This window comes from Mesoplodon mirus (assembly GCF_964341445.2).
Source record: "Mesoplodon mirus genome assembly, chromosome: 3".
Classification (NCBI taxonomy): domain Eukaryota; kingdom Metazoa; phylum Chordata; class Mammalia; order Artiodactyla; family Ziphiidae; genus Mesoplodon; species Mesoplodon mirus.
In genome coordinates this window covers 130,866,037-130,883,237 of record NC_138978.1, presented here as the reverse complement: position 1 = coordinate 130,883,237, position 17,201 = coordinate 130,866,037, and the positions used below count along the sequence as shown (strand labels likewise).

Genomic DNA, 17,201 nt, shown 5'->3' with positions numbered 1-17,201 from the left:
AATTGCAATAACTGGAAGTATGAACTCAGCTATTGGGAGTGATGACTGAAAAGAGAATTAGCCATCTAGAAGAGAGGTCAGAGGGAAATATCCAGAATTACACATAGAGAGATAAACTGATTTAAAATATAGAAAAAGAACATAAAGGAGATCCAAAGCTAAGATCTGAGAACTGGAGTCCTAAAAAAAGAGAAGAGAGAGTGTTGGTCAGGAGCAACATTTTCCAAAACTGGTGAAAGACATCAAGGCACAGAAAAAGTAATCTGCATCCAAAAACATCACAGTAAAATTTCCAAAATCAAAAACAAAGAGAAGAGTCTTTAAAGAATTCAGAGCAAAAAAGATAACTTACCTTCAAAAAAGTAACTATAAGATTTAAAGCTGATTTCTCAATAGAAACAAAAAAAAACAGAAGTCTTTGAAGAAAAATATTTTTAAGTTACTGCAAGAAAATAATTCCCAAACCTAAAGTTCTGAATACAATAGAAATAGCATTTTAAAAAATGAAAGTGAACAAAGATAATGTCTTACAAGATACATGAAATTAAAAGAGGAAAAAATTTTAAGAAAGAAATGAAGGATGAAATAAAAATGATTGGAGAGAAAGTGACAAATATTGAGGATAGGCAAAGAATAAATGGAATTCCTGAAAAAGGAGAACCAAGGCAAAGGACCAAAACAAATACTAATAATTCAACAAAACACAACCACCCCCCCGAAAAAAAAATTCTAACTTCTCATTGAAGCAGCGTACCATATACTTCAGAATATCAAGTCAGAATAGCCAACCCATGTGGGAATATAGGCAAAAAAGCAAGAAATTTATAAGGAAAATTAAATTATCATCAGACATTTATAGCATTTATAGCAGTATCATCAGACATTTATAGCAGTGTTGTATGCCAGGAGAAAGTGGAGTCAAATATTTAAGATACTAAGGTGGAGTCAAATATTTAAGATACTAAAGGAAAATAAATACAAGCCAAGGATTTTACATCCAGCAAAACTGATTACACTGTAAATGGCACAAACCGCTATCAGTATGTAGAAAGCTCTGATAATATTGTTCCCAGGAGCCCTTCCTGAGTAATTTACTAAGTAAGAAGCTTCAGAAAATCAAAAATACTAAAGAGATATCAACATAAGGACTAGTAGGAAGCATTATAATATAGTATATAGTTACTTACAGGACTAAAACAAAATGAGCGTTAAATGGGTTATGAAAATGTACATCTAGTACAATTATGTACTAGATCTTATGTACTAGATCTTATGTAGATCTAGTACAATTATAAAATATGATAAGAGAATGTGAAGATCATGTACAAGGGAAAAGTATAAGTGTTTTCAGTAATCATGACACTGGTGATAATATTTGTATTGTTTTTCTAAAGTTTTGAGGTGTATTGTTTTTCTAAAGTTTTGAGGTGTATAAAGTGAAATAAAACAAATGTGTAATAATGACATTTTCTAATACTACCATTCCTCACCAAGTGTTTTGTTGTAAAAGCAAGAAGATACATATGTTAAGATAGAAGAAGTTAGACAAAAATCTTGAATTCGAATAGGACTCAACATGAACTCATGAGGTATTGGATATTGCTCTGGATGTAAATTTATTAATCAAATAGAGAGATAGATAAAATTTTCCTATTCTGATTGTTAAAATCTTAGAAACATAACTAATCAGTAGCTGAAAGTATCCTTAGTAGCCAGATTGTTGTTTTGAAATACCGTTTCCCACTAAACGTACTGGGCATTCTTAGATAAATTGCTGATTCCACGCCTGAAGGAAGAAATGTACAAGATGAGCCTAGAATAGTTTGGCATACCAAATAGCAAGGAAGTATCAAGGACTGCTAGAGTCATTTAAAAGTAATCAGAAATCGGGCTTCCCTGGCGGCACAGTGGTTAAGAATCCTCCTGCCAATGCAAGGGACACGGGTTCGAACCCTGGTCCGGGAAGATCCCACATGCCACGGAGCAACTAAGCCTGTGTGCCACAGCTACTGAGCCTGCATGCCTAGAGCCGGTGCTCCACAACAAGAGAAGCCACCACAATGACCTGCGCACTGCAAGGAAGAGTAGACTCCACTCGCCACAACTAGAGAAAGCCCGCGCACAGCAACGAAGACCCAACACAGCCAAAAATAAAAACAAATAAATAAAATAATCATAATAATCCATCCAGGCCAAGTTTTCTTTATTTCATAAATTAAGGGTTGAGGATATTTGAAAATCAAAGTAATCCACTATATTAACAGTATAAAGAAGAAAAGGCATAAGATTATTACAACAGTTGATGAAAAGTCATCTGATTAAAAATTTATCACCCATACATAACATTATTTTTTAAATAAATCTTAGAAAATTATAAATAAATGGTAACTTCCTTAACCTAATAAAATGTCGATACAAAAAAACCTGTATAAAACATTATACTTAATGGTGAAAATGTGAAAGTCGTCCCACTGAAATCAGGACTGAAACAAGGAGGCATGTTCTAACCATTTCTATACAACATTGTTCTTGATGTCTGTAATAAGGTAAACAATATACAATACAAATAAATTGAAAGTGTAAGGATTGGAAAGGAAGAAATAAAACTCATATGCACAGGTAACATGATTGTTCATCTGAAACAAAGTTAATAAGTGAGTTTAAGAAGTTCTCTCTGTACAAGGTCAATATACAAAAGTCCATTGTTTTTCTGTATATCAGCAAACATTTAAATAATTTAAAAATTAGATATATAATTTTCAACAGCACTAAACTATATTAAATACTTAGAAATAAATTGATATACAAAACATATATATATAAAACCCTTCTATATATATAAAACCTTTCTATATATATATAAAACCTTTTGACAGAGTGGTTGTTTGCACGAAGCTCAGACATGGAAGTCAATGACTGAGCTTAACAAGGGCCTCCCGTTAGAAGAAGCATGGGGACCTGAGGTAAGAAAAATATTACCTTGTTTATTTATAATAACTAACTTGGCGTTTTAGTATTAAGTGCTTAATGGAAACACTTTGGGTTTAAATTTGATTTTGTAAATCAAATCCAATTTTTCTATTGGATTATATTATGATTTCCAAAATGCTTCATCTTAATTCTATTTGATCTTCTGTTGCCCCTGCATTACTAACAATTTTGTTTTAATTTTCTCTCCTGAAAATCTGTTTGCAGATTATTAAATATCTGACAAACATGTTAAAGCATTGAGACTGAGTCTTTCTAAAGAATGCCTGAAGTTTCAATCTTGTGTAACTAAAAGATCATTTCTGAATGTCAGTTATCAATCCTATACTGTTTTCAAGTGAATTTTCTTAAATTGAAATTAATTTATGTTATTTGGCAAATCAAATCATATCTCATGAATAAAATGTGACATATAAGTCATATGAAATGTGACTTCAGCCTGTAAAATGTAAACCCTACAATAAGAATGTTATTTTGCTTCTACGTCAGAACCTATACATGTCAAGATAGAGATATATACAAAAGATATGTATCTCCCTCTGTATTCCCAACTCCAAACCATCCATTTTCCATCCACCACTCCCTATCTTCCTAGTAACATTATTCTAGGAGCTTTACTCCAACAATCCTTTGAACAGTTCTTCCAGCTCAACATAACCTTCAATTCATTGATCCTACCACCCTCACCCCACCCCCGGTTCTCTTTTCCCTATTTATCCAGCTTAAATTCCACAGTCAATAGTCATATCACTCTATTAATATGACTCTCAATTCTTTTACCCCCCCTTCTTTATGTTTGCATAGCTAAATCACAACCTTAGTTAAGTTCAACTGTCCACCTTAGCACCTGACTGTGGCCAGAGAAAAACATACCCATGCTGACTTGTTTCACTTTCATCTCATGATTAAAATGGTCCCATAATACTGCCCAACAAATACTTCTTCACCTCATTCTCTCTTCCCCTCTCATAAATGGTTATTGCATGCTTTCTACTTTATCAAGAAAATTATGGTAGTTATTAGACCTGGGGCAAGACCCTTCTATCTAATTTTATTTAAAGAAACACATATTTTTAAATGTGCAACATGTTGCCATATTGTTTTTAATATTTTGACATCTAAAATTCCTTATAACTAGTTTCCCTTTTAATGCAACCTATTTTATGTTATTATTTTTAAAAACATTATTCTGAGAGGGGCCCATAGTAGTCCATAGGCTTCACCAGATTGCCAAAAGGGCCCATATAGAAATAAAATACAATTTTATATATATTTTAAAATCTATTTTTATATATTTATACACACTCACTATGAGGCTATGAACCCCTGATGTAGGTATAAAAAGAAAAGGACTAAATCTTGGGTCATTTCAGTATTTAGAGATGGGGGAAATGAGGAGAGGCAAAGGAGGTGAAAAAGGAATAATCCAAGAAGCAAGAGAAGACCCAGGCAAGTATGATGTTTTGGACCTCATGTAAAGCAAGTCTCACCAGAAGGAGGGAAGGATCAAGTGTGTTAAATTCACTACTAAGATAGGTCAACTATGATGAGGATTGAAACTTGATCATTTACTTCATCACCATAGAGGTAACATGTAACCTTGACAGGATCAGTTTTCGTAGGATAGTGAGAGACAAAACCTTACTGAAGTGGGATTAATTAGCATGGAAAAAAAGAACTCAAAGCAGCAAGAATAGTCGTCTCTGCAGAGGAGTTTTGCAGTAAGGAGAGAAATAGTGTAGTGGCTGGAGAGCAATGGGTTGAAGAAAGGGTCTTTTTTTTTTAATAATTGAGAAAAATAGCCACATGTTTACTGATGGGAATATTCCAACAAATAAGAAAACTGATGATGCTTCAAACTTAACATGTCTGAAACAGTTTCTGATACCCACCCTCCAAACATACTCTCCCAACATTCTTTCCCACCTCAGTAAATAAATATTCCATCCTCCCAGTTTGCTCAGGATAAAAGCTAAACGTCATCTTATGCTCCACATTTGGTCTTTCAGCAAATCTTGTTGGCTGTTTCTTCGAAGTATATTCTGAATTTGGTCACCCTGTGCCATCCCAACTGCCACCACACTGTTTCAAGCCACCATCACCAACCATCTGGGTTATAACCATAGCATCCTAAATGGTTTCCCTGCTTCAGGCTTGCCCACCATGAATCTATCCACAACACAGCACCAAGACTGATCCTACTAAGACATAAATCAGAATGTGCCACTCTTCCGCTCAAAACTATGCAATGGCTCCCATGTCACTTAGAGTTATGACAAAGCCAGCAGGACTAGCTGCACCCCATCCCCACCGCACCCCCATCGTGACTAGCTAATGCCTTTCTTCAGGTCTTTATTTGACAATCAACTCGTCAATGAAGACTTCCCCGGCCACTCTACCGAAAAAGTTAAACATCACCCCGTGACAGTTGCTATCTCCCTTCCCTATTTTCTTTAATGTCATTAGCATTTATAACTCTCTGACACATTATATAGTCTATTTATTTATCCTATTTATTATCTGGCTCCCCAACTAAAATGTAGGCTCCATAAGGGGATGGAATTTTGTTTGTTTTGTTCACTGGTGTATCCCCAGCATCTAACCCATTACGGGTGCTCAATAAACATTTGTGGAACTAATTCATTAATTATAGGTCACCCACCTATTACAAAAAGTATTATTCTGCTATTTAAAAAAATCATAAGGAAGTAAACTAGCAATGGAATCCGTTAAAAACAAAACTTACCCTTCTAACTTCTTGTTGAAGGACATCCAAGAATCTGGGGTTGAGGGTAAATGTAAGTGACCCTCTTACTCAGAATCTCACAAAGGACACCCAAATGTTATAAGATATGACAAAATAACATAGTCCTAGGAAGGAATGAGCTACCTGATAATTAACAGTCATGGAGATTGCCTCAATCGGTATGATATAGTGCAGTAGTTATCAAATTTTAGAATCACCTCGAGGTGACATCAGAATCACCTAGAGGACTTGCTAAAACAGATCTCTGGGTCCTACCTCCAAAGTTTCTGATTCATCAGATCTAGGACTAAGACCCCGTATTTGCATTTCTAACAAGTTCCCAGGTGATGCTGATACTGCTGATCTGGGGACCACATTTAAGAAATATTGAAGTAGTGGCTTACATTCTATAAAGATTCTGGAGTGCCCACACCAGGCCCTAAGTGTTCAGTTCTACCATATGAGAGACAAAAACCTCACAACTAAAAGGGTGGATTCAGTCTGGAGTCTGAATATAGTAGAAGGCAAGTACCTGCAAAGACTATTTATGTCCTAGCGAATAAGGCTATGCTTACTGAAGAGTGTCACTGTATATTTATTCAATATGGCAATCAGAGGTGCTCTCTTCCTGAAACATACCTGAAATGAAATAGCCTTCCAATTCTTGGAGCTTCACTGATTGCTATATAGTCCTGATTCTACAAGGATGAATGACACTTGCATAAAAATCTGCGAAGTAGCTCTAGAGACTGTAAATTCTCAAGAGAAAATCTGAAGGACTCATAAACCAAAGTGGCATTTTCACAGGTTCTTCCAAGTTAATGTTGGAGTTTGAGAAGGAGAGGGAGAATGTGGGTATGAATGGCTGGCTACATACTTATAACTCAGGTTGTGAGTTGAGTTTCTGGACATGACTGACATAGTAATCCGAGAAGTCCTTGGCTAAAGATGAATTGTATTTCTCTTTCTGACTTACTTCACTCTGTATGACAGACTCTAGGTCCATCCACCTCACTACAAATAACTCAATTTCGTTTCTTTTTATAGCTGAGTAGTATTCCATTGTATATATGTGCCACATCTTCTTTATCCATTCATCTGTCAATGGACATTTAGGTTGCTTCCATGTCCTGGCTATTGTAAATAGAAAAACAAACACTGCATGCTAACACATATATATGGAATCTAAAAAAAAAAAAAAAAGGTTCTGAAAAACCTAGGGGCAGGACAGGAATAAAGATGCAGACATAAAGAATGGACTTGAGGACATGGGGAGGGGGAAGGGTAAGATGGGACTAAGTGAGAGAGTGGCATGGACATATATATACTACCAAACGTAAAATAGATAGCTAGTGGGAAGCAGCCACATAACACAGGGAGATCAGCTCGGTGCTTTGTGACCATCTAGAGGGATAGGATAGGGAGGGTGGGAGGGAGACACAAGAGGGAGGAGGTATGGGGATATATGTATATGTGTAGCTGATTCACTTTGTTATAAAGCAGAAACTAACACACCATTGTAAACCAATTATACGCCAATAAAGGTGTTAAAAAAAAAAAGAATTGTAATTCATGAGGCCAGGGCTGATGTGTTTTCTTAGAGGCTATATAGCTTGATCAAGTGGGCTTTCAACTTAAAAAGAAAAGGGAAAAATACAATAATTGGAAAAAAAAAGTCTGTTGCTACAATAGGAAATATCAGGCATGACACAAAAATAGGAGCAAAAATCAGTGGGAATCATCTTTCACATTAGGAAATAACTAGGTAGAAAGTTGGAAACAATATAAATATTCCCAGGTGTCTATACACAAAATATACATGTAATGATTGATAGAAGATGAATGTGTCCTTATCAGCAATACATTGCTGTGTGGATATGTGTCCAGTTCCTGCGTCTATTTAGTATGTGCCACATATTCTTTCAATTAAGTTCATGGTTTCATGTATTAACTCACTTGGTAGAACAAGAAGTTCCCAGGCCCGTGGTGGCCTACAAGAAACTCCACCAACAAAAAAATAAGAAGAAGAAGACATATCATGTTTTCAGGTTAAGGTACATCAAAAAATGATTGGTTGCCACAGGTAGGGGGTGAAATGGGTGAAGGTGGTCAAAAGGTACAAACTTACAGTTATAAAATAAATGTCATCGGCATGCAATGTACAGCATGGTGATTGTAGTTAATATTACTGTATTGTATATTTGAAAGTTGCTAAGAGAGCAGATCTTAGAAGTTCCCATCATAAGAAAACAATTGTAACTATGTATGGTGATAGATGTTAACTAGACATATTGTGGTTATCATTTCGCACTATATACAAATATTGAAATTATTACGTGGTACACCTGAAATCAATATAATGTTATAGGTCAGTTATATCTCAAAGATAAATAAACAAGTACTTACATACAAATAAAGGCAGAAATGAATTTTTTGATGTTCAAAAGAAAAAAATAATAATGATGAGTCTCTTACTTGTTTTTCATTAATCTACACCTAACATATTGCTTTATAAATGTGCCAGAGAGTGCAGTAGTAGAAAGGCAGACAAAAGGAAGAAATAATAGTAAATGTGATAAAGGAGAGAGATAGAAGAATTATTTTGCAGTTTATCAAGTCATACAGTAACACTTCATGAAATTGTAAAAAATCGTTAAGAGTTTTAGGGATGGGACTTATAATTAAAATATAATTATGGAATGATTCTCCTATGTAAAAGAAAATGACCTGTTAAGAAGGAAAGTAGAGGAATTTTCAGTGTGAAGGCAATATTCACCTTCAAAAAAAACTTCTCAAACAGGAGGGTAAATACTGGAGTATATATAAAAAAAGGTAAAATGAGAGAGCTATAGAAGGGACTTCTATGTATACCAGATCACATAACCAAATAAGGGAACTATATGAACTGTCCTGATTATCTCCAAAACCAAGTAGAGTTAAGAAAGAATACAATATCTGCACATTGAAAAATGTCAAAATGTAGGGAGAATATGAAGGAAAGAACAAGAAATAAATACCACTTGAATAAATGGGAGTTACTCACTCAAAAGCTATAGAAAGAATTCAGCCTCACTGAGAATACATGACAGAGAGACAAGCAAGACTTTAAGCAGGGTGTGAAAGCATACAGGACCTACAAGAATCCAGAAGAAATACCATGTATTATTTTAGGATTTTATTTTATTACCTTAGCTTTAATAAAGTGACTTTAAAAATATATAGTGTTTATGCTTTTTAAGAAGGGAACAGGAGATAAATAAATAAGACCCACAGAGAGACAGTAGTGGTAATGGGGATAAATAAAAGTCTTAGGGGAAGATTTGACTACTGTATCCATACCTTATGATCAAAATAGTGTCTGTCCCAAATTAAGCATCCTTGAAGTATTTTGTGGTTTTCAATTTAGGGAAATTAAATGCTTACAGATTCTCAACACCCTAATGTATTATTGTTTGCAAATAAATAAACACAGCATTTTCTTTCACTAAGCTTCACTTTTTAACAAACTTTAACCCAAGATAGCCTCTAAAAATACTATACTACACTAAAATGATAGAAGAGATAGGAATAACTATTATATCTCTAAATAATTTTCCAAAATAAATATGAGTATATAATTTTGTACATTAAAGTCAGCTAATGACCTTAAGGTTTTTGTCTTTGTTTTCTACTCAGAACTATAAGCACTGTTTTTCTTATGCTATTGGAAAACCAGGAGACTTAAATCAACCATATGAGATTATCAACAAGTCTAACCATAACCATTTAGTTTGGCCCTTGGACCATTCCGGAATGTATGTGTTTCGTGTGAAGATCCTGGATCCAAACTATAGGTGAATATAAATATTCCATTATAATAGTTTTAGCATTAGTTCCTAAAAATTAAATTTTTATTTTCTTGATTTAATTTGATACCACCCAGCTATCCAATTAAAGGCATACCTCATTTTATTATGCCTCACTTTATTGTGCTTCAATTTACAAATTGAAGGTTTGTAGCAACCCTTGGTCAAGCAGGTTAATCAGAGCCGTTTTTCTAACAACATTTGCTCACTTCATGTCTCTGTGTCACATTTTAGTAATTCTTGCAATATTTCAAACCCTCCACCAGCAAAAAGATTATGATTTGTTGAAGGCTCTGATGATGGTTAGCATTTTTTGAGAAATAAAGTATTTTTAATTAAAGTATGCACAGTCTTTTTTTAGACATAATGCTATTGCACACTTAATAGACTACAGTATAGTGTAAAAATAACTTTTATACCCACTGGGAAAGCAAAAAGTTTGTGTGACTCACTTTATTGCAGTATTCATTTTATTGTGGTGGTTTGAAACTGAACCCACATCTCCGAGGTATGCCTGTCATATTTGTTTTTTCATTTTGGAACAATCCTGTTAAACATTCTATGGGAGTGGGAGATAAGATTTCATGTTAAACATTAATTAAATTAATCGATTCACAAATACATTCTGAGTGCTTTACTATGTTTCACTGCTATGATAGATGCAAATAGAGCATAAGGATAATCTCAGCCTTTAAGATGCTTGTAATTAAACTGGTTGGGGATGGAGGAGTGGAGGTTACACATAAAACCAAGGGAGGTTAAATCAGAGCAAACACATGATATATTTTTCAAATATAATTATTTGTATTATTGATAAGCATAATAATAATTCAGAGATGGGAAAAAAATCAATGCTATCTTGAGCATCAGGAGAAAACTTCCTGGAGGACAAGGAGCATTAAGAATTTATATTGCCAGAGAACTAAGATAGACCCTTCAGATGAAAGAAATCACACTAATAATGGAATGGAGCTGAATATTAACATATTGTCTATGGCTTGTGGAGTTATGAAAGAAAGTGGAAAATACCTTGAGTGAGGGAGGTAAAAAACAAAGGGTGCAGACTAATTCGAGGCAATTCATAATGTTGAATTCAATTTCAAACCATGTCCTAGAGAGCTTCTTTAGTATCTTTACTAGGGGAGTGTTGTGATGAGAGTATAGTTTTAGGAAAATTAGCCTGAGAATAAAGGATCTTATAAAAGGAAAATAAATTGCAGATATATGAGAGGAGTGGAATTAACAAGACAAGGGTCAAAGGAAGCCCTGTTGACAGGAGGAGTGGAAAGAAAGGAAAAAGTGTAATAAATATTTATCAGGAAAAGAGATATTATATTGATCTAGTGTGGCAAATGAAGGAAAAGAAGGAACTGATATGGTCTCAAGTTTTCTAGACTAGGTGATTAAAAATTATGGTATTTTCTTTGACCACAGTAGATACTGAGGTAGTTTTTCTTTGAGGTCTTTCTTTTTCTAAGAGTTCTGACTTTACATTTGAGAGGACAATGACATGTCTGAGTGAAGATGTCCTATAAACAGTTAAAATTTTTAATTTGGGCCTTGAGTTGGAGGGAATAGCTGATGATAAAGAGTTTTGAAAACACAAATGTGGGCATCTTCTATAACGACTCCATGAGCACACATAAGTTAACTGACTTACGAGAAGAAAAGAGCTTTTAGGAGATACCCACAGTGAAAGAATTGAGGGTGATGAGAAAAGAAGCTGAGCATAAAACTCCTCAAATAAAAGAAAAAAATGAGGAGAAAAAAAAGTTCCATATTACCCAAGCAATCTGCAGATTCAAAGCAATCCCTATCAAAATTCCAATGACATTTTTCACAGAAATAGAAGAAACTATCCTGAAATGTGTATGGAACTGCAAAAGACCCCAAAAAGCCAAAGCAGTCTTAAGAAAGAAGACCAAAGTTGGAAGCGTCACACTCCCTGATTCCAAACTGTATTGCAAAGCTGCAATAATCAAAACAGTATGGTACTGACATAAAAAAAGACACATAGATCAATGGAACAAAATAGAAATCCCTGGAAAGAAACTCACACATATACAGTCACTTAATTTATGACAAAAGAGCCAAGAATATATAGTGGGGAAAGGACAGTCTCTTCAATAAATGGTGTTGGGAAAATTGGACAGCCACCTGTGAAAGATTGATACTGAACCACTATCTAACACCATAAAAAAATTAACTCCAAATGGATTAAAAACTTGAACATAAGCCCTGAAACCATAAAATTCCTAGAAGAAAACATAGGTAGTAAGCTCCCTGATGTCAGTCTTTGCAGCAATTTGTTTTTATTTGACACCAAAAGCAAAGGCAACAAAAGCAAAAATAAACATGTGGGACTACATCAAGCTAAAAAGCTTCTGCACAGCAAAGGAAACCATCAACAAAATGAAAAGGCAACCTACAGAATGGGAGAAAATATTTACAAATCATATATCTGATAAGGGGTTAATATCTAAATATATAAAGAACTCATACTACTCAATAGCAAAAACAAAAAACAAAAAAAAAACCCACAAAACAATTTAAAAATGGGCCAAGGACCTGATTAGACATTTTTCCAAAGAAGACATACATGAAATGGGTACATAAAAGGGTGCCCAACATCAGTAATCATCAGAGAAATACAACTCAAAACCACCTATTAGAATGGCTATTATCAAAAAGACAAGAGATAAGTGTTGATGAGGATGTGAAGAAAAGGGAACACTTGTGCACTGTTGGTGGGAATGTAAATTTATGCAGCTACTATGGAAAACAATATGGAGGTTCCCCAAAATATTAAATATAGAACTACTATATGATCCAACTATTCCACACCTATGTATTTATCTAAAGAAAACAAAAACACTAACTTAAAAAGATATGTATACCCGCATGTTCATTGCAGCATTACTTACAATTGCCAGTATATGGAAATAACATAAGTGTCCAAGGATGGATGAATGGACAAAGAAAATGTGGTATGGAATATTATCTGGCCATAAAAAGAAGGAAATCTTACCACTTGAGACAACGGTGATGGACCTTGAGAACATTATGCTAGAGAGTCTATTTTGGTTTGAGTCCTAATTTTGCCACTAGTAACATCTAGTCTTAAGCAAATTGTTTAGTCTCTTTGAGCTTATTTATCTGTGAAATGAGTCAGTAATAGCTATCTTATAGTATCCTGAGGATTAAATGAAGAACCTGGGTAAAAATCCCTAACATTGCTGGGCACATAGCAAGGACTCAATAAAACTAAGTTCTTTTCCTGTCTCTTCTCCCACATGAAGATAGGTAAAATCATATTATTAATGTTTATTTAGTTACATCCTCATCCTGTCTCATTCCAAGCAATATGCTAAATTATGAGAGGTAAAATACCTAGGGATAAACCTACCTAAGGAGGCAAAACACCTGTACTCTCAAAACTATAAGATACTGATGAAAGAAATCAAAGATGATACAAACAGATAAATATAGTGTGTTCTTGGATTGGAAGAGTCAATATTGTCAAAATGACTATACTACGCAAGACAATCTACAGATTCAATTCAATCCCTATCAAATTATCAATGGTATTTTTCACAGAATTAGAACAAAAAATTTTACAATTTGTATGGAAACAAAAAAGATCCAGATTAGCCAAAGCAATATTGAGAAAGAAAAATGGAGCTGGCAGAATCAGGCTCCCTGACTTCAGACCATACTACAAAGCTACAGTAATCAAGACAGTATGGTACTGGCACAAAAAGAGAAATATAGATCAGTGGAAAAGGATAGAAAGCCCAGAGGTAAACCCACACACCTATGGTCAACTAATCTATGACAAAGGAGGCAAGAATATACAATGGAAAAAAGACAGTCTCTTCAATAAGTGGTGCTGGGAAAACTGGATAGTTACATGTAAAATAATGAAATTAGAACATTCTCTAACACCATACACAAAAATAAACCCAAAATGGATTAAAGACCTAAATGTAAGACTGGATACTGTAAAACTCCTAGAAGAAAACATAAGAAGGGAGATTGGTTCAAGACAGCAGAGTAGAAGGACGTGCTCTCACTCCCTCTTGCAAGAGCACCAGAATCACAACTAACTGCTGAACAATCATCAATAAGAAGACACTGGAACTCACCAGAAAAGATATCCCACATCCAAAGACAAAGGAGAAGCCACAGTGAGATGGTAGGAGGGGCACAATCACAATAAAATCAAATCCCATAACTGCTGGGTGGGTGACACACAAACTGGAGAACATTTATTCCACAGAAGTCCACCCACTGGAGCGAAGGTTCTGAGGCTCACATCAGGCTTCCCAACCTGGGGGGTCTGGCAACAGGAGGAGGAATTCCTAGAGAACCAGACTTTGAAGGCTAGCGGGATTTGATTGCAGGACTTTGACAGGACTGGGAGAAACAGAGACTCCACTCTTGGAGGGCACACAGAGAGTAGTGTGCACATCAGGACCCAGGGGAAGGAGCAGTGACCCATAGGAGACTGAGCCAGACCACCTGCTGGATGGTCTCCTGAAGAGGTGGAGGGTGGCTGTGTCTAACCATGAGGACAAGGACACTGGAAGCAGAAGTTCTGGGAAGTACTCCTTGGAGTAAGCCCTCCCAGATCCACCATTAGCCCCACCAAAGAGCCCGGATAAGCTCCACTGTTGGGTTGCCTCATGCCAAACAACCAACGACGTGGGAACCCAACCTGACCCATCAGCAGACAAGCAGACTAAAGTTTTACTGAGCTCTGCCCACCAGAGCAACATGCAGCTCTACCCACCACTAGTCCCTTCCATCAGGAAACTTGCACAAACCTCTTAGATAGCCTCATCCACCAGAGTGCAGACAGCAGAAGCAAGAAGAACTAGAATCCGGCAGCCCATGGAACAAAAACCACATTCACAGAAAGATAGACAAGATGAAAAGGCAGAGGGCTATGTACCAGATGAAGGAACATGATAAAACCCCAGAAAAACAACTAAGTGAAATGGAGATAAGCAACCTTCCAGAAAAAGAATTCAGAATAATGATAGTGATGATGATCCAGGACCTCGGAAAAAGAATGGAGGTAAAGATCAAGAAGATGCAAGAAATGTTTAACAAAGACCTAGAAGAATTAAAGAACAAACAGAGATGAACAATACAATAATTGAAATGAAAACTACACTAGAAGGAATCAATAGCAGAATAACTGAGGCAGAAGAACGGATAAGTGACCTGGAAGACAGAATGGTGGAATTCACTGCTGCAGAACAGAATAAAGAAAAAAGAATGAAAAGAAATGAAGACAGCCTAAGAGACCTCTGGAAAAACATTAAACGCAAAAACATTCGCATTATAGGGGTCACAGAAGGAGAAGAGAGAGAGAAAGGAGCTGAGAAAATATTTGAAGAGATTATAGTCAAAAATTTCCCTAACATGGGAAAGGAAATAGCCACCCACGTCCAGGAAGCGCAGAGAGTCCAATACAGGATAAACCCAGGAGAAACACGCCAAGGCACATAGTAATCAAACTGGCAAAAATTAAAGACAAAGAAAAATTATTGAAAGCAGCAAGGGAAAAATGACAAATAACATACAAGGGAACTCCCATAAGGTTAGCGGATTTCTTGGCAGAAACTCTACAAGCCAGAAGGGGGTGGCATGACATATTTAAAGTGATGAAAGGGAAGAACCTACAACCAAGATTACTCTACCCAGCAAGGTTCTCATTCAGATTTGATGGAGAAATCAAAAGCTTTACAGACAAGCAAAACCAGCTCTACAAAAAATGCTAAAGGAATTTCTCTAAGTGAGAAACACAAGAGAAGATAGGGCCTACAAAAACAAACGCAAAACAATTTAAAAATGGTCATAAGAACATACATATCAATAATTACCTTAAACGTGAATGGATTAAATGCTCCAACCAAAGACACAGGTTTGCTGAATGGATACAAAAACAAGACCCATACATATGCTGTCTACAAGAGACCCACTTCAGACCTAGGGACACATACAGACTGAAAGTGAGGAGATGGAAAAAGATATTCCATGCAAATGGAAATCAAAAGAAAGCTGGAGTAACAATTCTCATATCAGACAAAGTAGACTTTAAGATAAAGACTATTAGAGGAGACAAAGAAGGACACTACATGGTGATCAAGGGATCAATCCAAAAAGAAGATATAACAATTGTAATTACTTATGCACCCAACATAGGAGCACCTCAATACATAAGGCAAATGCTAACAACCATAAAAGTGGAAATCGACTGTAACACAATCATAGTATGGGACTTTAGCACCCCACTTTCACCAATGGACAGATCATCCAAAATGAAAATAAATAAGGAAACACAAGCTTTAAACGAAACATTAAACAGGATGGACTTAACTGATATTTATAGGACATTCCATCCCAAAACAACAGAATGCACTGTCTTCTCAAGTGCACACGGAACATTCTCCAGGATAGATCATATCTTGGCACACAAATCAAGCCTCAGTAAATTTAAGAAAATTGAAATCATATCAAGCATCATTTTTGACGACAGCACCATGAGATTAGAAATCAATTACAGGGAAAAAAATGTAAAAAACACAAAAACATGGAGGCTAAACAATAGGTTACTAAATAACCAAGAGATCACTGGAAAAATCAAAGAGGAAATCAAAAACTACCTAGAGACAAATGACAATGAACACACGATGATCCAAAAACTAGGGGATGCATGTTCCTTTACACCTAAAGGAACTAGAGAAAGAAGAACAAATAAATGCAAAGTCAGCAGAAGGAAAGAAATCATAAAGATCAGAGCAAAAATAAATGAAATAGACACAAAGAAAACAATAGGAAAGATCAATAAAACTAAAAGCTGGTTCTTTGAGAAGATAAACAAAATTGATAAACCATTAGCCAGACTCATCAAGGAAAAGAAGGAGAGGACTCAAATCAATAAAATTAGACATGAAAAAGGAGAAGTTACAACAGACACAGAAGAAATACAAAGCATCATAAGAGACTACTGCAAGCAACACTATGCCAATGAAATTGACAACCTGGAAGAAATGGACAAATTCTTAGAAAGGTAAAACCTTCCAAGACTGAACCAGGAAGAAATAGAAAATATGAACAGACCAATCACAAGTAAAGAAATTGAAACTGTGATTAAAAATCTTCCAACAGAGCTTCCCTTGTGGTGCAGTGGTTGAGAGTCCGCCTGCCAATGCAGGGGACATGGGTTTGTGCCCCAGTCCAGGAAGATCCCTCATGCCATGGAGCGGCTAGGCCCGTGAGCCATGGCTGCTGAGCCTGCGTGTCCGGAGCCTGTGCTCCACAATGGGAGAGGTCTCAACAGTGAGAGGCCCGCGTACTGCAAAAAGAAAAAAAAAATCTTCCAACAAGCAAAAGTCCAGGACCAGATGGCTTCACAGGTGAATTTTATCATTTAGAAAAGAGCTAACACCCATCCTTCTCAAACTCTTCCAAAAAACTGCAGAGGAAGGAACACTCTTAAACTCATTCTATGAGGCCACCATCACCCTGTTACCAAAACCAGACAAAGATACTACAAAAAAAGAAAATTACAGACCAATATCACTGATGAATATAGATGCAAAAATCCTCAA

The 17,201-nt window shown here is 35.7% G+C and overlaps 1 protein-coding gene across 1 annotated transcript in view; it reads left to right on the top strand.

The window, feature by feature from the left end:
• The window catches only part of CATSPERE (catsper channel auxiliary subunit epsilon), a gene marked incomplete at its 3' end in the record, with an annotated part of 244,905 nt that overhangs the window by 216,461 nt on the left and 11,243 nt on the right, over window positions 1-17,201 (top strand). Inside the window, exons 19-20 of the mRNA XM_082615756.1 lie at window positions 2,877-2,963; window positions 9,410-9,567. Coding sequence (XP_082471882.1) covers window positions 2,877-2,963; window positions 9,410-9,567 — 245 coding nt within the window. The remainder of the gene's footprint in view (window positions 1-2,876; window positions 2,964-9,409; window positions 9,568-17,201) is intronic.